At 42.8% G+C, this 26,308-nt stretch overlaps 2 protein-coding genes across 2 annotated transcripts; both read left to right on the forward strand.

Annotated features, from left to right (window-relative positions):
- The first annotated feature begins 23,643 nt into the window (after window positions 1-23,643).
- LOC127142200 (homeodomain-interacting protein kinase 1-like) lies at window positions 23,644-24,825 on the forward strand. The gene is made up of 4 exons (XM_051069389.1): window positions 23,644-23,848; window positions 23,980-24,171; window positions 24,288-24,469; window positions 24,603-24,825. The coding sequence occupies exons 2-4, from the start codon at window positions 23,986-23,988 to the stop codon at window positions 24,808-24,810; spliced, it is 576 nt and encodes a 191-aa protein (XP_050925346.1). The 5' UTR covers window positions 23,644-23,848; window positions 23,980-23,985; the 3' UTR covers window positions 24,811-24,825.
- Window positions 24,816-25,940, forward strand: LOC108880350 (homeodomain-interacting protein kinase 1-like). The gene is made up of 4 exons (XM_018671827.2): window positions 24,816-24,926; window positions 25,018-25,110; window positions 25,205-25,374; window positions 25,490-25,940. The coding sequence occupies exons 1-4, from the start codon at window positions 24,816-24,818 to the stop codon at window positions 25,938-25,940; spliced, it is 825 nt and encodes a 274-aa protein (XP_018527343.2).
- Window positions 25,941-26,308: the final 368 nt, after the last annotated feature.

Here is a 26,308-nt window from a genome sequence, read left to right on the forward strand (position 1 = left end):
TTCTTCCATGTAGTCCTGGATGTTGAAGGCAACAGAAAAATTTGTTCAGTTTACTAATGAAAAGTTTGTTGATGTTGATAGTCTGCATTTGGGTTCACACGCAAGATTGTTTAGTGTTCATGTTACTAAATGTATGCCCCAGTTTGTCTCTGCATTTCAGTTTTACTCTACAAACCTTGTTTTTGAAGACCATTGGAATGCTTTGTAACACACATGAATATCAAAAAAGCTAATGAAAAATGCAATAAAGTAATACACAATGGATAAGTGAGGCGAGTCAGTAGTTTAAAAGGAAATGTTAAAATACATAAATACATGAACACACATATTAACTACAAAGTTACATTAGCATCACCAGCCACTGTTTATGGGGCCCAGAGCTTGTGACATAGAGGCTTGACTGAGTAATTGTCTCTTCATGCTCTGTTCACCTTTGTGTGTGACCACTTGGAGGTGCTATTGGATTTCTATTGGTGTGAAGCTCAGTAGGGTTTGTCTCACGTCATTTCATTGATCATATTCTTCTGTACAGCAAAGAACTTAAGTAACACACACAGCCCTCTCAATATACACGCAGTAGACTCACAGTGGATGTACTGCCTTCAGTATTTAACATAGTAAATCGTTTTACTGAACACAATACATGAGTTAAAGGCTGTTGCATTTGAGGTGTAGTGCTGATATAATTCAGTAGCTGTTGACACAAGTGATGTTGTAGTAAATAACATGAAAGGTGTGCTCCAACCCCGAGTACACAAGGCTGAGTTAACATTCAGGAAAAGCAGGAGAATGCCACAGCCAGGGGGGCTCTAAAGACTCCAGATTCTATGTCAGTTTGTTTTGAAGTGATTTTGATTAAGTTGAAATCTGTTTAGAAATATGCGGCACTAAACTTAAGTGTGTGTGGAGGCTAAAAGCAAATTCTCTGCAGTTCTTCATCTACATACAACATCTCTCCTCACGTAGCTGCAAACTTAACAAACCTTTCACCTTTCAGCAAAGGTTGCTGCTTTGAATGAGAAATATGTGATTCATGTAGAGCAGAAAAAGTCTTTATTTGTGTGTACATATGTGTGGATGTGTGTGGGTGGCTAGGTGGGTGTGGCTTCTTATTGCTTTGCTATATTCTGTATTGGTAAATGGTAAATGGAGTGCATTTATATAACACTTCTAATCTATTGACCACTCAAAGTGCTTTACAATGTATGTCTCATTCACCAATTCACATGCATGCATTCATACACTGATGGTGCAGCATCAGGAGCAATTAGGGATTCAGTGTCTTGCTCAAGGACACTTTGACTTTTGACTTTCACTGCTAATGCCAAGGATTTGACTTGAATCCCTCTAGTAACTAAACCCCATCAACACTTTCTGTTTCACATGGATATATGTCACATTACTTAGTATGAAGATACTCTAACTTCTGTTTCACTGTGACTTTCATGTCCCTCTGTCACTTGAGGAAGACTACAGTGAGAAATCAGTCAAGATGTTTTTAAGACTGTTTTTTTAAACAGCATCTACTCTGTTCAGTGTGTGGAGAAAGACTTTTAGGCAACAGTGTCAAATTAAGAGCTGAACTTTTCAAGACAGTGGAAAAAAAAAAACGAAGTGCTATTCTGCACAAAAAACGTTGATAAAATTTTTTTAAATTAGCACATAGCCACTGCATTCTTGGAACCTCCATAGTAACTGACATTACTGTTTCTATGTTCTTTGGTACAAATGTCCTAAATGGTTGTGTGAAATGACCTGTACTTGAACCTGGTAATCAGCTTCAGGAGTCATTGATTTAGCACTGGCAGGAGAAGCTGACGGCTGAGGCTGAGGTGGCAGGGGTGGAGGCATGAGAGAGACACAGAGGTAGAGGAGAAAAAGACCAGTATTGATTTGGTGGCAGGCAGCTCCTGACAGCTGCACTAAGCTAGCACATACTCCTCTCAGCCACAGTCTGCAGCTCAGCCGACAGGGAAGTGCCTAAGCAGATTAGACTTTATATCCCACAGATTTCCTGCCCCCCGCCTCTGCACCCCCACCATCCCATCCCCACACAAGCAAACACACTGTGTCTTTTTCCACTATTAAAAGCTTATTAAAAAATTCACCAAGTCAGTATCAGTCTCAACACTGATGTTTTTAAGGCACGAAAAAGTGTTTTTTTCTTTAATCATGTGGTCAGGATTAAATCAGGACAGGAATCTTGAAAATCTCTGAATGAAACTATTGAACTGGGTGAAATTTTGTTCCAGGTTATGTAAGTGACGAACTGGTTGGCACTGGTTGTGAAGATGGTTTAAATTTCAGTTCATCTCTTGCTTTTGTTCCCTTGCTGAAGACCAGATGGACTCCTTGTGTGAAAGAAAATTTCATTACTAGGGAGCCCATTTAAGGCAGGATATGAAGGAAAGGCAATTTACTCTTATGGATCTGAATGCACCCCTAATCCAGTGTGTGATCATCATGAAGGAGGTGGAGAAAAAAACACAGGTCACAAAATGGCTTTTTTATGCTGACTCTATTAATTTTTTTTATATCTATACATCTTGAAGTACATTACCAAGACTACACCGTTGTTGCTACTGTTACCTGTAATTTAATATACAGCACTGTACTTTGTGTGTTGATTTAGAACAGTGATTAAATAGTCACCTAAGCAACATTTGAGATGTGGCAATAATTTCAATCTGGACACCTGGGAGCCAATCATAGATGAGTGTTTCCAGTCATCACAGTATGGTAAGAATACATGCTGTGATATGAATATTTTTAGGAATGCTTATCACTTGTAAGTTGAATGAATACAAAGCTCTGATACATAAATTTGTATTGCATGTTTGGAACTTTTCTTCAATTTGTGCTGTTTTGTTGTGAAATGTTGGATATGTTGGATAAAATCACCTTTTTTTTTTAACCACGAACAACTATTTGTTTAATGTTAGATAGATATTTTATACATGACAAGGGGCCCAGCCAAAAAGGATGAGAACCATTAGTTTATTCTTTAACGTCATATCATATGTCTTTATGTTAAATAAAAATTGAATTTACATAGCTATCAAATGGATGCTGTGGAAAAAGGCACAATATTTCAAAGTACATTAGTTGAGTAAAAAAAAAAAAAAAAAAAGTTACTTTCCAGCACCATTTGCAGGGTCCTGGTGTTATGTATGCTGACTCACTGACATGGTTCACTTGAACATGTGATGGAGTTGTGCCTTTGTTAATGCCTTTCCTGCTATGACAAGTGGACTGGGGAAAAGGTTTGTGACTTTCACATGCACCTCTGTCACACCTGTTCCCAATCTCCTAATCAGCTCCTCAGCAGATACAGTATACATGCCAGATTGACCATGGCACATTCTGCCTTAGTGTACAGCCAGTCTGATGATACTTGTTTCACTCAGCACATTTATCGGTCAACATACAGTATACACAGATATAGCCATACCTTTTGCTTTGTTTGCCCGTCGTGACTGACCACTTGTTCCTGATCAGTGCTTTGAATCCCTTACCTGCCACATTGAGATGCAAGCTTTACCATATATTGTAACATTGAGAAAAGGTTACTGTCATGCAGCTATGAAGCAGCTCGACTGACATGTTAATCTGAGTATGTATGAATACTGTATATTATCATCTATTGCACTGCTCACAGCAAAAGAGCAATTTTACACCATGCAATAAATAATAACATTTTGTGAGAAATAACAATTCCCGTGTTATTTTAAGATGTTTTGAAATGAAAACAGTCAAATATAAAGATCATCATAAGAAAACCTCCATATGGTCGAAGCCTAGTGTATGTTTGTGAAAAAAGCTGTGAATTAATAAATAAATGATGGACAATTAGGCAGAGGAAGTATCTGTCCCTCTCAAATAACATTTCCAGGGTATGCTTGACTTTTTAGGAGTCATCTGAAAATGATCAGCATGTAGACTCTTAATAGAGGAATTAAAAGATAAGAACAAAAAAGAAGGACAGTATACAGTACAATCTGTACAATACATACAATCTTGCTCGTTCTCTCTCTCTTTCTCTGAGCAGTGGCCTAGATTCCTCTCAGGCCGTTCTCTGCCTGTGCTGTAGCTGTAGCCTGTCGATGCGATCAGAATTAGAAATTCTAATGGACGTGTCACCACTTTGAACTGCAGGCTTCAAGAGCTTTTAGTCTGGCGCTCCCTTGGATATGCCTGGCGAAGTCTGTGCATTGATCCCTCTGAATTTGTTTGACTTTGACAGTCTCTTTTATCCCCACCACCCGCTCCATTCATTTTCTTGCGTGTTGCATCTTCTTCTCTTCTTTCCGCAGCACTCGTTTTTACTCTCTGTTTAACACAGGAGCAGCCAAAGATGTGAACACACACTCATGCACACACATCATTCACATACAGTACAAATGATGTGCAGACTTAAGCAGTTTTACTGAAGTTCAGCTCTCACTTAGTTATTCAGGGGAGGTGCCTCCTGCTTTTCAATGGACTCTCTTTGACTCAGAACTTATTAATGGACAGTTGGAATTGGAATTTCATTGCAGTTGGAATTTCACTTCTTAATGACCTCAGAATAGCATTTTTTGTTAAAATAACTATCTATGTTCTGTGTCTGATGCAATGATAATGAAGCTTTATTTCTCCTGACAGAGAATCCTGCACAGGGCAGTCAGAGGGCAGCAGTTCTGAATCTTGAAGGGATTCAGGGATTTACTCAAGGACATTTCAAAAGAGTGCATGCTTTTTCAACACTGGGGCTAGAACCAAAGATTGAAGACTGAAACCATAACTGAACCATGTCTGAAGTGTTAATAGCTGTTCCCAACAACCACACTCAAAGGTGGAAGGAAAAGCCTGGGTACGTAGAGAGGGGTGCGACATGATAAAATTAGGGAAAAGGTGGAATCACAGTGCACACAAAATGTGTCATCTATTGATTTGTGCCTCATTTTGGGGGAATACACACATCCACAAAGACTCTAAGTAGATGCCTGTCTCAGTCCAGAGTTGAAAAATACACCGACCAACACTTCTAAAGTTCTAAAGCTCTCTATTCAAATTATTTGGGGGCATTTTTCCTTTCTATTAAATAATGAAGAGAAAACAGGGAGATGGACATGCAGGATTCCCAGCTGCATTCAAAGCTAGTACATTGCAGTGACTGTGATGACATGATTTTTTACATCCCAGGTTTTTGTACATATTAAACACAGAGGATTAAACATATTAATCAGTGAGCTTTAGAGGTGTTGGCACATGTATCCATTCTGTTTCCAACTGCTTCCAGTCTCTATGCTAAACCAGTTGAACCACATCCTGGTTCCTGCTCTGTACTTCACACACAAGACTGATAATGATAAGAATAATAATAATCTTCTCAGCTTACTGTTGAGGAAAAGAGCAAATAAGCAAAACATTGAGGTTTTTGAAACTATAGTATCCAGATTCATGAATCCTGTGTACCAGTTTAATACCCGTTATCAAATTACCATAAATAAACAGCATTCCAGTTAATGTTTTGCTTTCTCTTCTGGAACAGTTCAGTTCAGTAGGAGACAAAGATGGATGTGGATTAACAGGAGGATACTGGGTGATATCTATGTATGTGTTACTCTCCATGGAAACCTTGTTTTCACAACTAATACTACTAATACTACCACGGTTGTTATGACAACTACCACAACAACAATCACTATTCATCCACTTCAGCAAGACAGAGTTCTCTGCTCAACCACCAAAAGTAGTCATTGAGAGGAAGTGTGGAGGAGGCAAAAATTAAGAACCTTAACTTTAACTTTGGACACATTATTCCAGCAGCAACAAATACTACATTTTGACTTAAAAATGTATCTTCAAAAAAATATTAGATCTTATGCATTAATGCTATAGTGCCACTAGAATGTTTTCCTGTTTTCCTCATGACTTGAATGTTTCCTCATGAACTTGTCCCACTGGTAGGTTTCATATCAGAAAAAAAAGAATCAGAAAATTCTTCAGCTAGCATAATGATATGTATCAAATATATCTTACTGCACATTGTTTTTATCATCCATCTTAAATGTTTTGCGCTTGAGCATGAAAGTTCATTCTTGCTCTTAAAAACAGCAATTAGCAAAACATTCTGATCTTAAGCTGCAGTTACTTGCTTAAACCTCATTTTCATTTGCTGATGAAGACCATGCTAGCTTCCAGCTGAGCTCGACCATCAAGAACTGCTGAGGGAGACTGCATACATCGAAAGCAAGTAAGTAGACCTTAAGTACAAATTGTTTTGTGAAATCATGCTTTGTGATTTAAGATGAAGCTTTTCCACTGACCGTAGCAAACGTTTTAAAATTTATTTTGCATATCTTTCAACTTAAAGATCCATGAAACATCAGCTTTTCAGTTTGTTTTATGGTGAGTTTAGAGTTGTAATCTTGTGATCACATGGCAGGAAACATCAGACCAATTCACAGCTCTGTTCCAGGACTTAGCCTCTGTGCATATGTCTTGCGGCTGCTCTTTGGCCTCTCTCCTGTTAATACACATGTCTTACAGAGGCCCCTTGCTCTTTTCCTCAACCGCCAAACAGACTGACTGACAGCCGCGGTGGAACAACAACGAGGAGGCGCTGTTTGTTGTTGGAGCCCCTCGTGAAAGGCTGTGACAGTCTTAAGGGGATCCTGCTGACACCAGGGGCACCCCACAGGAGTGACCCTGGGAACCCCTCAATCCCCTGCCTTTCTTATTGATGTCTGCAGATGTGCCTGCCTGCATGATAATGGCCTCCACAGGGGGAGCCCCTTACAGTGCGCATCCATAAATCACACAGGGGACAGAGAGCGAATGGAACCTTCTATGTGTGTGTATGTATTTTCAAGACTTTATTTTTGGGCCTGTTTGTGTGTCTTCATATGCTTTGTGTGTGTGTGCATACGCTGCTTGAGGAGCTCCACGTTGCATTATTGATGGCCCTCAGGGAGGGATGAAAGTATGAATAGTGGCAGCAAGGGAGAGAACGGAGAGGGGGTGGGGTTGCTGGAGACACATATCAGAGTGCCTGGATGCATTTGGCAGGCCCACTATGCATTAACATCCAGATCCAGATCCAGGGACAGCTATAGGTTTCTATAGAATCTAATGCTGATAGGTGAGTTCCCCTGAGGACAATGGGGCAGCAGGTTAAGCAGGAGGAGAGGGGAATGGAGCTCTGGGATGTACACTGGCGTCATCTCCTTGGCAGGTTGTGGATGAACAGGTGGTGATAGAATAGGGTTAGACCAAGGGAGACTTACTATATTTTCTACTGTCTATAATATGATCCACTTTCAATCAAAGCTACAGACAAATTAAAGTAAAACCCTGAGTAAATGAGAAAGAAACATGAATATGGATTCTTGCATACGTGTATAAGTGGCCTGATGAGGATGAAAATAATGTGAGACGTGCTATGACCTTCACAGTCATAAGATCTTAACCTGACAAACAGCAGGCAAAGCAAATGTTAGACACTGCTACTGTGCATTGTGGGTATGCATATGCATGTGCTGTATGCGCATACAGGCAATACAGTATTCAATGTGAATGACGATGAATGATGATAGTGTGTGTATGCTATTAGTGTGTCAATGCAGTGCATATTCCTCTGTGTGCATGGATGTGTATGTGCTACACAGTGCTGTTCTGGCCACATGTGCACATGGAAGGTATCAGGTAGGTAGTTCTACACCTCCTGATTCGTTGGAACCTGTACAGACCTGACAAGGGTGTAAATTGTCCAGATTAGGCTTCCGGCAGCCATGGCATCTGTTGGCGCTTCATGATAATGACTGCTGTCAGCAGCATACCCCCCAGGCCCCGGTTATTGATCTTTCCTTTTATTTGTTCTGTCCCCATTGTTTTACAGCCTCCTCCCCCTCCTCCAAGCCAATCATCATTGCTTATTATGACTCCTAATGTCTGCTGCACCTGTGCTTCTCTGCTCACTGCTCATGACAGAGTGGCTGACGGTTTGCAAGTTTATCAACTCCGACTTTTCATGCTGACTCTCTACCATACTTCATAATATAGGTCAACGTATATGAAGTTTAAGTCTAAGTTTAAGTGAAGTTTGCCAGACTGGTAACCCCATCATCACATCGGTACACTGTCTATACTGTCTGTACTGTGTGACTGAACATACATAAATTATAGGAATTTCCTAACCACAAGTACTTGGATTGTGCTTCAGCACATTCAATTCTAAATAAAATAATGGATACTGCATCAAAGTGCCAGGTCTTAGTTTTCATTTGAATAGGTTTCAGTTAGTATTGAAATAACTGTGTAGGAGACATTTTAACAGATAGTGCTCAAAGTTTAGGGGTTCAAAAGTAATTGGACATTGGACAGATACAGAAATCACCATATTTAATATTTTGTGTAAAATCCTTTATAGTCAACAACCACCTGAAGTCTTTGACCCACAGACATCAGTGGGCCGTTTGTATCTTCCCTGGTGGTACTCTTCCAAAGCATCCCTGCAGCCACATTCAGCTCTTACTTGTTGTAGGATGTCTCTGCCTTTAGTCTGGTCTTCAGCAAGTTGAATTTACCTTTGTCAGATTGAGATCTAGTAACTGACTAGGCCAGTAGTAGATATTCCACCTCTTCACCCTGAAAAAGTAAAAAGTAGTTTAAGATCACCATCCTTCTGAATTATGAAATTTTGTCCAGTGAGTGAGTTCTGATGCATTTGGCAGAATCTGATCACACTGTGCTCCTGTAAATCTCTGAATTTTGCCTCTAGAACTTAACTGGTTTATTTCTGTATGTTTGTGTGAGCTGCAGCCTGGCCTTTCCTTTTTTTTTTTTTTTTTTGTTAGGTGTACTAGGGGTTTTGCATCTTGTGTTGCCCCCCCTGTGGTTCTGGTCATGAAGTATTTTCTTGATTGTTGACAAAGAAACATGACCACCTACATCCTGGAGAGCATTTTTGACTTGCTGTACAGTCATTAAGAGGGTTTTCTTCACCATGCAAATGACTTTCAGCAATGATTTTCATTCATAAGATTTGTTCTCCATGGTCTACCAGTTCATCTGTCATCCATTTTCTAGTCTTCCTGTGCGTACCTGCCTTTTAAGGAAGTACCCAACTGATGCCATCCACAAGGGGTGTACCTGAACACAAATATATTGTTTGCATAATGGTCCCTGAACAAATTTTTTGCAATAATATTCACCCTTCCACCATCATCACCCTGCCACGCTCCCCTGACCTGTCTCCTAGTTTACACAATTTACCACAAATATCACACCCCTCCCTCTCAGAGTCACAACTTACAATCAGTGGAATTCTTACTTATAGTGGTGATTCTGAAGGTGATATTATTACTGAATAACATATCATGACAAAAGTCAACATTTGAACATTTAAAACTGTTCAATTCTTGATGATGTCAGTTTGCCAACCTTTTGTACAGCCTTTCAAACACCATGTTACCAAATCCTGATAAGAGAAGTTTGGGTCCTTGGCAATGATATTGATTTTCAGCAACAGAAAAATACAGCAGGCTAGATCCAAAAACATCCACAGTAGGCTTCAAAAAGTCAGTTCATTCCACTTTGAAGTCTAAAGAATTGATTCACAGTGACCTGACTGTGTGGTAGAAAACCAAAAAAAATAAATAAATAAATAAAAAAATTGGGTTGCCGGTTTCCTCTCAGCTTTATCATGTTTATAAATGCTCTGGAAAAAGTCTCTAAAATGATTGTTTCATGTCACAGAGTGACTCTTCATAGATTGTGATTCTCACTGACAGCTACACTGTGTATCATGATGTGATGACTTCATACTGAAGCATGACACAACATGACATGACATGACACAACATGACCCATTTTGTCAGGCAGATAACTGGTATGTATACTAATAGCACTTGTACAGTGCATGCATGAGCTGAGACCTGAACAGTCTCCTGGACGCCTCTGAATACCCACATCTGATGTTGTATGCTAATCTACTAACCTTGAGGGCACCCTGACTGAAAACCACCAAGAGAGAGCAAGAAAGAGCTGTCTCCTCTGCTCGAAATGCTTTGACCCGATCTGCTGAGTTTCCAGCTTGCACTCAAGGGCTGTTAATGAGTGTGTGGAGCTCTATGAAAATTCACAGTCGGCATAGAAAAAGGGGTTTTGAAATGGTAGTTTTTCAGCATGAGGCATGGGGGATAAAGTGAATGGTCCTGATTAGACATTGAAATCTGTTTGTATATGACAGGTGGCGTATCAAAAGTAGTGGAGGGAGGTGACATCTTGGAGGTCATCCAGGACTCTATTTTGTGCTGAAGCACAACTGCAGGCAGAGAAAGAGAAGAAGACAACAGGTGACAGACAAAAGAGAAGCCCCTTAGCAGAGTGGAAAGGGAAACAAATGAAGACACACACAACAACCTGGTAGCTTCTACATGATAAGCACTGATTTACTTGTTTCTGTGAAAGAATCTGAGTTTCTGAGTAGACATTCACATTTGAAATAGCTTTCTGAATACATTTATCTCGGAAAATACCAATGACTTCAGGCTTCATAACAGCCTGAAGGACTTTAACATGAACAATAACAGAATGAAAGAAAGAAAGCCAGAGGAAACACTAAAATTTCATACAATCAACTGAGGTTTTATACTTGGAGTTGTTTGAATTACTTGATATCACTTTGTTTTGTTTTTTTTTATAAATTAAAGGATAATTCCAGTGTGTCACAACTAAGGTCTTGAGTGGGATAGGTCCTCTTACTAGCTTCTGTGCTGAATGGAATTGGTGTGTGCTATGGATGCCAAATGATGTGTTATGGTTTGGGTTAGTTTGTCTTTGTGTTGTGTTCTTTCTCTCTGTTCCCCCTTCCCTTTTTTCTGTTTGGTTGCAGAGCTGGTGTGTTGCTAGGGGTGTGGCTGTCTCCTCCTGCTGGCTGATTACACACACCTGTTTCCACTCCGCTCGTTCCCCCTTCGCCTTCTTAAGTCCGGCCTTCACCCCAGTCCTTTGCCAGAGTATTCCTTGCTGTATCCAGTGTGCAAGCTCTCAGCGCTACCTGTGTTTTGGATTCTCCTGTTCTCTGTGGCTACCTGTGTTCTCCAGTGGCAGCGTTTTTTGTTCCTCGTGTCTTCAGTACTTTCTTTAGTCAGCCAGTCGCCTGCCACGCTGCCTGCCTATTGTTCCTGTGTTTTTCATCGGTGCCTGATTAAAGAGCCATCTGTTGGTACCTACCTGTGTGTGTGTTCTCTGCATTGGGGTCCTATACTAGAGTTCATAACAGAATACTCTGGCCAAGCATGGACCCCGCAGAGATTGAGAGGGTAAGACTCGCTCTCACCTCTCAAGGAGCACGGGTGGGCCAACATGAGGATGCTCTGAAGGATATCACGGACAAGCTGCTCTGCCTGGCCTCCAGCATGACCCAACTCGACGCCCGCCTGGACCAGGTCTCCACGCAGCTTACCTCTCTGGCGGCTCCTGTTCCCTCTTCGGCTCCACCAGTCCATCCTCCAGCCCCGACTACTTCTCCTACCCTGCCCAGCCTTCCTCGTGAGCCCTTTATCCCCACTCCGGTCAGGTATTCAGGAGAAGTAGGGTCTTGTAGTCAGTTTCTCCACCAGTGTTCATTAGTTTTTGACCAGCAGCCCTTATCCTACTCAACCGACAGGTCCAAGATCGCTTTTGTTAGCAGCTTACTTTCAGGGAAGGCGTCAGCATGGGCAGTAGCCACAGCTAATGCTAACTCACCTGCTTGGCAAACATACCATTCTTTTTGCTGTGAGTTCCGTAGAGTTTTCGACCACCCACTCCGGGGCAAGGTAGCTGGTAACCGGCTACTCTCCCTACGTCAGGGATCTCTCACGGTAGCTGCTTATTCAGTAGATTTCCGCATTCTCGCTGCCGAGTGTGGGTGGGATGAAGGGGCTTTACAAGGGTTATTTCTGCGAGGGCTCAGTGAGGAACTCAAAGATGAACTTGCTTCTCGGGATGAGACCTCTTCTCTGGAGGAGCTAATCTCCTTGGCTATCCGTTTGGACAATCGCCTTAGCGAGAGACGCAGGGAAAGGGCAGTCAGAATTAGGGCCCCTTCCCTTCGATCAAAGTCCCCTCGACCCTCTGGTCCCATGGTACCTTGCCCTCCTCCGGAGCCACCTTCTGCCTGTACATCTCCCCCAGCTGCCTCTTCCTCCCCCTGCAGAGAGGAGCCTATGCAGTTGGGGAGGATGAGACTCACCCCCACTGAACGTCAACGCCGCTTCCTCCAGAAACTGTGCCTCTACTGTGGTGGTGAGGGTCATGTCCTCGCTCTCTGTCCCTTACGACCAAAAGAGTTGGCTCATCAACCTCTAGGGGAACGTTGGTGAGCCAAACTTCTGCTGTTCCCCCATCCTCCAAACGTTTTTCTCTGAAAGGGACTGTTTCCTGGTCTAAAGAGGGCATTCCTCTCCCTGTCCTAGTGGACTCTGGTTCGGACGACAATTTCATAGACTCTGGTATTGTTTCCCGTTTTGACATCCCCTCGGAACCCCTTCCTGAACCCAAGGACGTTTTTGCCCTCGATGGTCGCCTTCTGGCCCATGTCACTCTCCGAACTATTCCTGTGTCCCTGCTCCTCTCTGGCAATCATCGAGAAGATATTTCCTTTTTCATAATCCCCTCACCATCTTCTTCTTTGGTTTTAGGCCTTCCCTGGCTCAAGCTCCACAACCCACACATAGACTGGTCCACTCTATCCATTACTAATTGGAGTTTATTTTGTCACTCCCACTGTCTCCACTCGGCCATTCCCACCACCATCTCAGCTCCTGGAACCCCTAAACCCATAGATCTTTCCTCAGTTCCCCAGCAGTATCATGACCTCCAGGAGGTGTTCAGCAGGGACCGGGCTCAATCTCTGCCTCCTCATAGACCTTATGACTGCAGTATTGATCTGCTCCCTGGAGCCCCCTATCCATCCAGCAAGCTCTATAACCTCTCCAAGCCTGAAAGGGAGGCTATGGAGACCTACATCTCTGACTCTCTGGCGGCAGGTCTCATCCGTCCTTCCTCTTCGCCCTTGGGAGCAGGTTTTTTTTTTTTGTAGAAAAGAAGGACAAGACTCTTCGGCCCTGTGTAGACTACAGGGGACTTAATGAGATCACTGTTAAGAATAAGTACCCTCTTCCCCTGATCGATTCTGCCTTCGCTTCCCTCCACCAGGCCACCATCTTCACCAAGTTGGATCTACGTAATGCTTACCACTTGGTGCGGATCAAGGAGGGGGATGAATGGAAGACCGGATTCAACACTCCTCTCGGTCATTTTGAGTACCTTGTCATGCCTTTTGGGTTAACCAACGCACCTGCTGTCTTCCAATGTCTCATCAACGATGTCCTCCGTGATATGCTCAACCGGTTTGTTTTTGTCTACCTGGATGACATTTTGATTTTCTCCCGCACCCCTGATGAACATGTACAACACGTCCGGCTAGTTTTGCAAAGACTTTTGGAGAACCGTCTTTTTGTTAAAGCCGAGAAGTGTGAGTTTCATGTCCCCTCAGTCAGTTTCCTGGGCTTTGTGGTGGAAAAAGGGCAGGTCAGGTCTGACCCTGCCAAGATTAAGGCAGTGGTTGAATGGCCCACTCCCACCGACAGGAAGCAACTACAGCGGTATCTTGGGTTCGCTAATTTCTACCGCAGATTCATTCGCGATTACAGTAGAGTGGCTGCACCTCTTACTAAGTTAACCTCTGTCAAATCACCTTTTGTTTGGTCCCCTGCGGCTGAGGCCGCTTTTACTAAGTTAAAGAGTTTATTTTCCTCTGCTCCCGTGTTGTGTCACCCTGATCCCTCTGTCCAGTTTGTTGTAGAGGTTGATGCCTCGGACTCTGGTGTGGGAGCGGTCCTGTCTCAACGGTCCACCTCTGACCAGAAACTCCACCCCTGTGCGTTCTTCTCCCGCCGTCTCACACCTGCGGAGAGGAACTATGATGTGGGGAATCGGGAGCTGCTGGCAGTGGTGCTGGCCCTCCAGGAGTGGAGGCACTGGCTGGAGGGTTCTACACACCCTTTTATTGTTTGGACTGACCATAAGAACCTGTCTTACCTCCGTTCTGCCCGCAGACTCAACTCCCGTCAGGCTCGGTGGGCTTTGTTCCTGGGCCGATTTAACTTCACCCTCACCTACCGGCCAGGCTCCAGGAACGCCAAGCCTGATGCCCTCTCTCGCCAGTTCTCTTCCCCCGTTGAAGGTCCTGCGGTGGACACCATTCTGCCTTCCTCCTGTGTGGTGGGAGCTGCCAGGTGGGAGATTGAGCAGCTGGTCCAGGAGGCCCTGTCTGATCATCCCACCCCGGAGGGTGGTCCTCCCAACCGCCTGTTTGTCCCAGAGCCTGTCCGTTCCCCTGTGCTCCAGTGGGGGCACTCCTCCAAGGTGGCATGCCATCCTGGGTTTCATCGGACCCTGGCTTTGCTTCGTCAGCGTTTCTGGTGGCCCTCCATGTCCGCTGACACTAAGGAGTTCGTCTCTGCCTGCTCAGTCTGTGCCCGGAACAAGTCTTCTCATCGTGCTCCTGCTGGTCTCCTACGCCCTCTTCCCATACCCCATCGTCCCTGGTCTCACATTGCCGTGGACTTCGTCACTGGACTGCCACCATCTGATGGTAACAACACCATTCTAACTGTTATTGACCGATTCTCCAAGTCTGTCCATTTTATCCCGCTCTCTAAACTTCCCTCTGCCCTAGAGACTGCTAATCTACTCATTCAGCATGTGTTCAGGCTTCATGGAATCCCCCAGGACATCGTCTCCGACAGAGGACCTCAGTTTTCCTCCAGAGTTTGGCAGGCTTTTTGCCGAGCTGTGGGGGCTACAGCCAATCTATCCTCTGGTTACCATCCCCAGACTAATGGCCAAACTGAGCGGGCCAACCAGGATCTGGAGGCAGCCCTTCGCTGTGTTGCCTCTAATCACCCAGTCTCCTGGTCTTCCCACCTTCCCTGGATCGAATACGCTCACAACTCCCTGGTCAGCTCAGCCACAGGTATGTCTCCTTTTATGGCTGCTAATGGCTTTCAGCCTCCTCTCTTCCCTGCTCAGGAGACCGAAGTGGCAGTTCCCTCGGTGCAGGCGCACCTCCAGCGTGCCCGCCAAGTCTGGCGTGAAGCCCAAGCAGCTCTAGCCCGTACTGCGGCTCGGAACCAGAGGTTGGCTGATCGTCACCGCACTCCTGCTCCCCTGTATCAACCCGGCCAGAAGGTCTGGCTTTCCACCCGTGATCTTCCTCTCAGGTCTGACTCCCGCAAACTCTCCCCCAGATACATCGGCCCATACACTATCGACCGCATCATCAACCCCAGTGTGGTGAGACTCCAGTTGCCCCCCTCCCTCAATATCCACCCGTCTTTTCATGTCTCCCTGCTCAAGCCTGTCTCCACCAGTCCTCTGTGCCCTCCGGCCGAACCCCCTCCACCCCCCCGGATCATCGATGACCACCCTGCGTTCACTGTCCGGCAGCTGTTGGATGTGCGGAAGCGGGGTCGGGGCTTTCAATACCTGGTGGACTGGGAGGGGTACGGGCCAGAGGAACGTTCCTGGATCACTCGCTCACTCATCCTGGACCCTGAACTCATTAATGACTTTTACACCAGGCATCCCGACAAGCCTGGTAGGCCGCCAGGAGGCGTCCGTTGAGGGGGGGGTACTGTTATGGTTTGGGTTAGTTTGTCTTTGTGTTGTGTTCTTTCTCTCTGTTCCCCCTTCCCTTTTTTCTGTTTGGTTGCAGAGCTGGTGTGTTGCTAGGGGTGTGGCTGTCTCCTCCTGCTGGCTGATTACACACACCTGTTTCCACTCCGCTCGTTCCCCCTTCGCCTTCTTAAGTCCGGCCTTCACCCCAGTCCTTTGCCAGAGTATTCCTTGCTGTATCCAGTGTGCAAGCTCTCAGCGCTACCTGTGTTTTGGATTCTCCTGTTCTCTGTGGCTACCTGTGTTCTCCAGTGGCAGCGTTTTTTGTTCCTCGTGTCTTCAGTACTTTCTTTAGTCAGCCAGTCGCCTGCCACGCTGCCTGCCTATTGTTCCTGTGTTTTTCATCGGTGCCTGATTAAAGAGCCATCTGTTGGTACCTACCTGTGTGTGTGTTCTCTGCATTGGGGTCCTATACTAGAGTTCATAACATGATGTAAATCAAAATAGGATAAGCTGATTACCCAAACTACTGTTGTAAACATCCATCACAGTTTATTGACTGACTCCCTGCTTCAATTTTGACCATCCCAGTTTCTGTAGTCTGGATGCACACAGTTTTCCTCAGAAATGAGAGATTATCAACAACATTTTGGGTTTGCTGAGTTTGAGGTTTACTTCCAAACAAAGGAGTTTAGATAATTTGGCTGCCATCAGTTCCAGATCTCAGCAATTATGTTGTTGCAAAGAATGTTATGGTAAATAGTAAATGGACTGCACCTGTAACAATCGCTTAATTCACTTTACACAACATGGCACATTCACCCATTGTCACACATATTCATACCGCACATTCGTATACATGCATACCTCATGGCACAGCAGGTATGCATGTATGTGGACTTTTTGGACTTTGAATGAATCGTTTTGATTTTCGCAGGTGAAAGCAGGGTCCTGCAGATATCAGTTGCCTGATGTCTCTCCAACATAGTCTGCCAGCCTGCTGAAGATTGCCAAGGACATCAAAGAAACTGATATCCAGACACCCTCATAGGTGATGACATTCCCTGCCAGCTTTGTATTTACACGCCAAAATGACACAACCATCTGAATTGGACACTTGACAAAATCCCTTCAGTCTGTTCAGTATGAATAGAAAATAAACCAGTGGATTGATGCATTCCTCCTAGCCCACACTCACATTGATTCAATGTTTCTAAATCCATGGGAGGTGGAGAACAAATGTATATGTCGAGAGAAAGGACCCTAGTTTGATTGTCTGCCAACCTGTGTGCTCCTACGCTCTTGTCATGTTTGTTGTTGACTAAAAGGCATTGACAACATCCCTTTACGAAATACCACTCATGCTAGTATGTCTGTAATGCCATCTTCTTTTAGCTGTTCAGACATGGCTGCTATATATCTGCCTTACTTTAATCCTGTTTTTGGCCCCATTCTGTTCTAAACACTTCTCACAGAGCAGGATGTACTCAGGCTGAAATGGTATTGTTTGTGTCTCTTGTCAAGTTTGCCAGAGGGATTTCAACAGAATCTAGACAGAAATGTTGGCTGTATACATCCATGTGATTCAGTGAGGGTTGGACACATAAACCACTTTCCCAAAACCAAATCCACACTTTAGCCATCCTATCTCAAGCACACATATGAAGGGAAATGTTTGTCATCATTTACACCTGTCCACTATTAATGTCTTCTGAATATTCAAATATACATCTAGAGCTTTGACCCACTGTACTTGCCATACTTGTGTGTATGTATACATTCCTTTTTCAAATAAATTATGTGTGCATCCAAGGTCCAAGGAGTGTCATGTCTGTCATGTCCTGTGTTCTGCATGTTGTTAACCTCTGTAGGGTAGTTACACCTTAAGAGTTGCTGTGGGTTGTTACCCCACCTAGTCATTTGAGAGCCAACACCTTTATGCAAAATTCTTTTGAATGGAAAACATGAAACCTCTGTGATTTGTGAAAGACTTTATTTTCTGTTTGGACTGTGGGAGGAAGCCGGAGTACTCAGAGAAAACCCATGCTGGCACAAGGAGAATATGCAGACTCCACACAGAAAGGTCCTGGCTGGAAATTGATTCAAACCTGGAACCCTCTACCTGTGAGGTAGCCGTGCTAACCACTGCCCCACTGTGCATAGATAGGCAAACATAATATCATATATAATAGGCTAATATAATATAGTATGTAGTTAAAAGTAATGCTTAGCAAAACCTGGTGTGTAATCATATTCATTTGAAATGTAAGCAGTTGGCTTTGCAAGGCTGCGTAGCTGATGGTGTATGATTCAGTTCAGTTCAGTTTTATTTATATAGCGCCAAATCACAGCAAGTTTTCTCGAGGCACTTTTCATATAGAGCAGGTCTAGACCATACTCTTTATTAGTGATAGACCGATGCGTTTTTTTCAGGGCCGATACCGATACCGATTATTAGTAGTCAAGGAGGCTGATAACCGATATTTGGAGCAGATATCCATTTGCAGTAAAAGTGAAAATATTGGCGTCAAAATTTTGAATAATACAAACTCCAACACTTAACTTTGTCTAAATGCCTTTAAGCATATGTTTATTAAACAGCTTTTCAGATTTGCAACATGTTAAAGGTTTTTTTTTTTATCTTAGACAATAGACATCTTTGTTTTAAAATTCTAACAAAAAGTGCAGGGAGCTCCCAGGCTCAGCCGCATGTCTTAAGTTAAATGAAAACTTAAACAAATAAATATCTCCCTAAAGTTTTCTACAGTAAATAACGTTTTCCAAAATTTCAACATAACTGAAATGTTATTTTATCTTTCACTTATCTTTGTTTTAAGTTTAAACAAAAACAAAAAGTGCAGGGAGTTCCCAGGGTCAGCAGCTTCTCTTATAAAGTTAACTGAATTTTTAATTAAATAAATAAATAACTTCCTGAAGTTTTATAAAGTGAATAAAACAAAGTTAAATAAAATTTGCACAGAAATGTGAGTCTCAAATCAATTAGTAGTCCCAATTGAGCAGCACCAGATTGTGGTGCAAAAAGCAGAGTTGTTCTGTGTGTGAGCACTGTGCATGCACAGCTTTCACTGCTGATTGGCTGTTGTTGTGACTCTGTGTGTAACCTGTGTGCTGTGGGCGGGACAATGGTAGAGACAGGGTAGTGACTGCAGACAGAGAGGCACGGCTGCATCAGAGCCAAAATAACCGCGTTTTAAGTTGATCTCTTATCGGCCGTCGGATGCCGATATGCGTCAAAATGCCAAATATCGGCGCCGATGATCGGCCTGGCTATTTTAGTATAATTAGTCTATCCCTACTCTTTATATTATTATATTTAGAGAGAGATACCCAACAAATCCCACAATTAGCAGCACTAGGCAACAGTTGCAGGGAAAAACAACCTTTAAGATGCGAACAGAATCAGACTCAGGGTGGGCGGCCATCTGCCTCGACCAGTTGGTATGATGTACATCAAAACACCCATGCCTGTTTTCTAGGTATTGTCTTGCACATCGCAGCATCTTGATGTTGCAATGTGCTGCTTCTTTTAGAATGATGGATCTGATGAGTGCTGTGTGAGCAAAGAGGTACATGGGCAAGCTTAGGCAACAAGTACTTGAAATCTTTATACAGGCCTCAAGACAGAAAAATGGTCAGGGCTATAGATAATTTACCCCCTACTAATTTACAGGAGTCCAAAACACATACATCAGCATCACTTGATCTATGGTTTAACCAAGAACACAGTTTATCACAGCTCCCACGTGACCTCAAGATCTTGTCTGGATTTACTCTTTAAAACCTGCCTGCTTTAACAATAATCACCCTAGAATGTAGAATGCTCCACAGTTGGAAACCTACTTTAGCTCCCAGTACCACGCCACTGGCCAACAGTCATCCTGATATCCACGTGTTTTCACTGCAGCAACAGTTGGGTTTAAAACTGATGAGTTTGTCCACAATGTTTCAGTGTCAGCCAATAATAATTGTGTAAGGTCATCTTTCTACAGTCATTCATGGTTATGCACCAAGTAAAATTCAGTTTTGTGGGGCTTTAAGCAGATATTAAAGAAGCAAGAGGATGATTCAGTAAGTACAAAACATAAATGCTTCCTGGAATGTGTCATCACACCTTGAAATAACAGTCTCAACTTTTTGAATTTGGGGGGAAATTTCAGTTTGTGTTGTTTGTCTTTAACTACCTATTTTGGGCAAACTTTCACTCTCATAATGGCAAATGCAATCTCTCTCTGTGTCTGTCTCACTTTCCTCCACACCAAGTGGTCTCTTGTCCTCTACATCTCCATCTCCCTCTCTTTCTTTCACCTATACATACATTACTCCTCTCTCACTATCTGCACACACATGCTCATTCTCTCTGCTTTAACTTAGTGGCTTTCAGGTTGTCATCCAGCCTTTGATGGAGAGAGCCTGTGAAAGCTCCAGAGGACCTGCTACTCTCCCACACCATGTTAGTGTAAGCATGGGCTAAATTGGGCTTGGTGGTGGAGGCTGACTCTATGCTCCTGGAGGGCGAGTGGGAGTCTGGAAGCTGATCAGACGGCCTGGCGTTCGGGGGGCGGAGGAGCTGCCACCTCCAGCTACCTGGACGCTGAGGGGAGATAGTGGTGCATATGGCAACAAGCCCTTTAGTCACACTCACACTGACTCATACACAGGCGGCTGGATTCAATCACCTCTGTTCTTTGCATTAATATAGATCATTCCGGATTTTCTTTACATCATCCTGTCTTTTTTTCTTTTTCCATTTTTTAAACCTTTATTTTGTTGTTGAGCTGATATAAATTCATCAAAGACAGTGAACATATTTTTTCAAGTTCTTATATTGTGCTATGTGTTAATAGATGAATAGATGAATCACATCAATTGTGTCTGCACGTACCTGTGTGTCCTCCTGTGCATACACAAAATCAAGAAAATAGGCCCCACCAGAGGCGTTGCTAGCCGTAAAGCTCTACAGGCCCCCCTCTGCTACCCTGCTTTTCTGATGTCTGGGGTTGGTGTCTGTCCATCTGTGATTTTACAGACTTGTAACACTTGGACCTAACCTAGCAAGTTGTCAACCTGTCTCCTCTGCAGCTCTTCCACTCCCGTGCACTGACGCATTCATGGGCTGCCCTGCCAGGACAATGGTAGGGGAAACACTGCTGTTGTTGTGTCACGTCACCAGACATCAAACTGCGCTGACGCAGGTGAGCTACAGTTTCTATTTGGAGTCAACACTCTTGCTACATGTTTGAGTAGAAATAGATCTATTCTTTTCCCATCAGTATGCCATAATTATCTGAATTAATGCAATGACATTATTTATGATATGGTATGATATATAATAATATATATTTATTGTTGTTGATACTGGGGCACATGCGCCAGTAAAAGGGGTCTGGTGATGCCCCTGGGCCCCATTCATAGGACAAGAGCCTCATAGTGCTACTACAGGTCAAAAACTTCAATGGGAACCTTTAATACAGAAATATTGTGTGACTTAACATTTAACTGAAACCACTGTTTTGTTACATTTAGCCAAAACAGTTTTGTTAAGGACACCAGCTGAGAAAAAATAAATGGTTTTAATTGTAAATAAGAAAGTCTTGAATGAGCAAAAAAGGAAACCTGAGCAGCCAAACAATCTGGTGACAAGTGGTTGGGGCTGACCTTGATGACTGCTGGGAAGTAGGTGAGCCAGGATCAGGACCGAAGCTGCACGGGTCACTGTAGGTCTTTTTTTGATAGAACCACTGGTTGTGCAAAAGTCAATTTTTTAAAAAAAAGTTACTGCATATTTTACAGTGTACAGTATAGTCCACTCTAAAGGCAGACAACATAAATGATGGGCACATAATACTGAAAGGACAGTTTTGCTAAGCCATATGCCTGTGTACAGTATGTCCTCTTAGCAAAGTCACTTTAAATCCTCTTTTTTGTCATCTGCCCCTCTCTCTCTCTCTCTCTCTCTCTCTCTCTCTCTCCTTCTCTTTCCCTGAGGGGTTTATTTCAGGGATACTACAAAATTTTACAGGGCCAATTGCTTTGAGAGACTGTGGCTGGCTACTGAGAAAATCAAAAAATGCCTAGAGTGCCACCAGCTCTGTTAGTTTTTACTTAACTTAAAAGGCTGCTTGCTGTGATATACTTATAGGATTTTATTCAAGCATCCCATGAGTTTTGGGGATAAGATGTGACTCTATCAGGATTTGCAGACATCTCAATTAGATGAGGAGGGTAGGCCTTGCAGCACAGGGATACCACAACTCCTTGTGGAGTTAAGCAACAGTGGGAGGGTTTGTAAACAGGAAGTGGAGAATGAGGATATTCAAAAAGAGACAACCAAAAGACCATATGGGAACACACATTCAGATGATTAATTTAGTAATTTTTTATCTGTCATTCTTATGTCTGTGTATTATATGCAATTTGAAAGTTAAAAAAACCCACTGAGGATGTGTTTATTCTGAGAGTCAGTTGTGGTGCTAAAATTATAAAAGGTGGAGAAAGAAATGTGGAATCACAAAAAAAACAAAAAACATTTGGATTTTTATTCTCAAGGAATTAACATCCACAACAAATTATGCAGAAAACACAGACACACAGACTCACGGAAAAAGGTTGAGCTGTATTATAATACAGTAATACATATCATATCGTAGGCTGCTGATTGTGACCACACTCAAAGTGGGCATTGATTACTGCCAAGGCTGATTGAGACAGACTGTGATTTTGACTTTAGCCATAGGATGACAGAGCTGTGACACAAAAGTTATGTGTATGCAGTGAACTGACAATGTTTATACTGGCTAAGCATTGTATTAAGCTACTGTATTCCTGAATGTGGTGTATTGTGAGTCAGTGAGTCTATATATATATATATATATATATATATATGTATAGACTCACTGTCCTGCTCCAGAATTAATCTGGGACTGATCAGACACCTCCCTGATGGTACTGGTGAAGGACAAGAGCAAAAACATCTAAAGGGCCTGAAACCTTTGCACAGTACTGTATATGTGTGCATGTCTGTCTCACATGTTCTTTATTCTTTTGGTTGCCATAATTTTTTGTGTCTTCCTTGTTCAATTGCCAATTTGTGGTCACTGAGCCTAGACGTTGCGAAGTATTGCAGAATTCATATTTATGTATATTTATGAGACATTTTGAATAAAAACATGTAGTTGTTGTGTTTTAACTTGTGTGTCAGTGAGTTCTGAAAGAATGTAACATGACATAACAGTGGGTTCTAAAAGATATGATGTCTGTGAAGTCATTAGAGTTATACATGTAGAAACAGATGTTTGATGTGTTGTGATCATTTCATTATTAGCACTGAGAGAGAGAAACACACATTTGAGACAAGAGTCAATTGTAGAGGACAGACATATGCTCTGAATTTAAGAAGATTCGAGCCTTAAAGTTCATTCTCAACCTTGGACATACTAAACTGAGAAGATCTGACTTAAAAACATGTCATTGTGGCCGAGCTCAGATGCCTCTGGTGCATCAGGTAAGACAGACTTTATACATAGACAAAAGTAAGATGATGCTGCATGTATCTGCTATATAAACACAGTGGGGACACCAATTTGTTCCCCCATGAGTAAAAAAATGATAATGTAACTATAAATGTAAATATAACACACAGCACAAATGTAACACACAGCAGAGAAGCTCTGTATCATAAACTGCCCCTATTTTTATTCATGTATTTATTTGTACAAGAAATCATGGTTAAGATCATTTTATGGTATACCAATATGCCATACCAGAATCTGTTTTGTGAAATAAATAAACTCATTGAAGTTGTCAGAAAATCATCAGAAATATAATACATTTTTATTCTTCACATGGTCTTACAATGACAGCTACCTAAATAAAAGAGCATGACTCATGGTTCAGATGTATGTTCATTCACGTTGTGTTGACTGAATGACCCTCATACAATGAACATATTGACTTCGCATTTTTGTCTCCATCTGTCTCCACGGTTACACTGACAGCACCTGAGGTTCAAGTAGGTCAAACCCTGTTTAGCAGCTCTTCAAGTTACTCTCTTCTGGAGTTTATTGGTGAAGGCTGCTTTGGTAAAGTGGCCAAGTGCCAGAATCTGACAACAAAGGAGACTGTGGCTGTTAAGATCCTTAAGAAGGGCACTGATTTTATCCAAGACACTGAGAAAGAGGTAGTTCTTTGAAATCCCTTTGATTATATTCCTGTATTAAGGTTTTGTCTGCTCCATCAGATTATGCACCACAAATTGTTCATATCTGTCTGTATAATCTAGTTTTGTAATTCCTGCTCTTTTCTCTCCAGGTGTCCATGTTAAAGGTCATCAGTGTCCTGAATTCAGACCACACCAATGTGGTGAAGTTCTTCGAGCGGTTTGAATACATGGGACAGACCTGTCTAGCATTCGAGATGCTGGACAGAAGCCTTTATGAGCTGCTCCAAGAACGAAACTGGAAGCCTCTGTCTCTGAACGAGATCCGGCCAATCACAAAACAAGTATGTAGCTGTGATCAACCAATCATCTTTTGTTTGAAGAAAACCCTAAACCTAACCCCAAACAGCAGCACATGGCTATCTTAATTCCAAACATGTTTCTTCTCTTGTCCCTGTAGTTGTTGGTGGCCTTGGCTGCTCTGAAGGAACTTGGTGTCCTGCATACCGATATTAAACCAGATAACATTATGTTTGTTAACAAGCAGGACCAACCCCTCAGGGTCAAATTAATAGACTTTGGTGAAGCCATTCCAGCCTCGAAAGTCCAGCCTGGGCTGGACCTTCAGCCAGTCGGATATAGGTGGGTTCATCCTGCACAGTTCTTTGTAGTATCTGTTAATCTAGCAGAATTGGGGTCATTATTCTAAACAGCCACATCATTCATATTAATTCCAACATATTTCTCATCTTTGTGTCTTGCCCTTCCTCCTCAGGGCTCCTGAAATTGCCCTTGGCTTTCCCTTCACTGAGGCTATAGATGTGTGGGGAGTCGGCTGTACTCTAGCCTTCCTCTACCTCGCTGACAATCTCTTTCCTGTGGAATGCGACTATCAGATGGTTGGTCAGCTATCTCAGACAAATGCTGAGAATCAAATGGAAACTTATTCAGCTGATGTGATTCTGTATTCTGTCTGCAGATGAAGTGCATGGTTGAGGTTCTGGGTCAGCCAGAGGACCACCTGCTCCGTGCTGGGAAATATACCCGGTACTTTTTCAGTGAGGAGGAGACTGCTGACGGTCCAGTATGGAGGCTGATGGTAGAGGAACAATGTTCTTCTTTGCTTGAGTTGGTCAAATCATTTAGTTTGCTCTTTTAAAACAGTTATCATAGATGTTTTACTCCTTCAGACACCAGAAGAATTTACAGCTGTCAGCAATGTGAAACCAGGGGAGCGGAAGAGCTTCATTGAGCTGCCCAGTTCTCTGGATGACTTGGTTAATGTAAGGTCCTCTCTGCTGTGTTGTACAACTAAAAACTGAATCAGTACCAGTTATTTATTTTTATCAGCTGACCTGACTTTGTTTCCAAATCCAGATCTATCCAAAAGGGGAGGCTGCTGAATTTGAGGACCGAAGGGCTTTTGTGGACATCATGAAACAGCTCCTGCATCTTGACGGGGATCACAGAATCTCTCCCTGTCAAGCTCTACAGCACTACTTCATCACAATGTCCCACCTTACGGGGCACCTTGACAGCAGAGCCTAGTGAGTGGCCATGTGTCAGTTCACACTTTTAGTGGATAATACTTGAGGATGGATTTACTGATGTCTGTGTTAAATGACTGACGGATTGACTAATTGATTGTCATACTTCATCCAGTCTGACTACCTCCCAAACTATGATGAGCATCTGCCCAACGGAGTACTCTATAGACAGGGACAACTCTGCAGCCTTAGCTGCTGGGTTCTGTGTCAAAGGGCTAACCTCTTGCTCCATAGTTGATGATACAGCCACAGGGTCATTTAATGGAACCAAAGCCACTGTTTCCTGTGATGATGGCTCCCTCACTGGGTCATCTGATGGAGCTCCAGTCACTTCCTCCTGTGATGATGATGAAGTTGCCTGGTCTTCTGATGGAGCACCACTGTCTTGGTCTTATGAAGAAGATCCACTTGCCTGGTCTTCTGATGGAGCTAAACCAACAGACTCCACTGCTGCAGCCTCAGCATCGTCTTGTCAAACAAAAAATTTGCTGAAGAGGACTCGCAGATTCTTCAGTCGAATCACAGCTTCCTTTTTGTGCTGCTGGCATTCACCTGTGGAGGACTGATGTCTTATTCATTATTTCTGATTTTTGATTATCTATTGTACATCTTGCCTTTTTTACTCTGTCACATTTTGTAAATACAGTTGATTGATTGGCACAGACTACGAGGAGTTACAAGGAGCCTTTGTTGCTGCTAGTTTGCACATGCAGAGGATTAAAAGTCTGAGCAATTTTTCCAGTAATCAGATTTTTTTCTTAGTGATTTAACCAGTTAGTGACATGAACAATTAGTAATATTTAGCATCTATAAATTAATCATAATATCAGCAACTGTCTTATGTTTTTATGAACATATTTTTAAATACATTTATTTAAAAATAGCTTGATTTATTAAAGCTATTGAAAGGTTTTAATTTTGAATTCTATAAAAG

Source organism: Lates calcarifer, unplaced genomic scaffold, assembly GCF_001640805.2.
Source record: "Lates calcarifer isolate ASB-BC8 unplaced genomic scaffold, TLL_Latcal_v3 _unitig_919_quiver_1249, whole genome shotgun sequence".
Lineage (NCBI taxonomy): Eukaryota > Metazoa > Chordata > Actinopteri > Centropomidae > Lates > Lates calcarifer.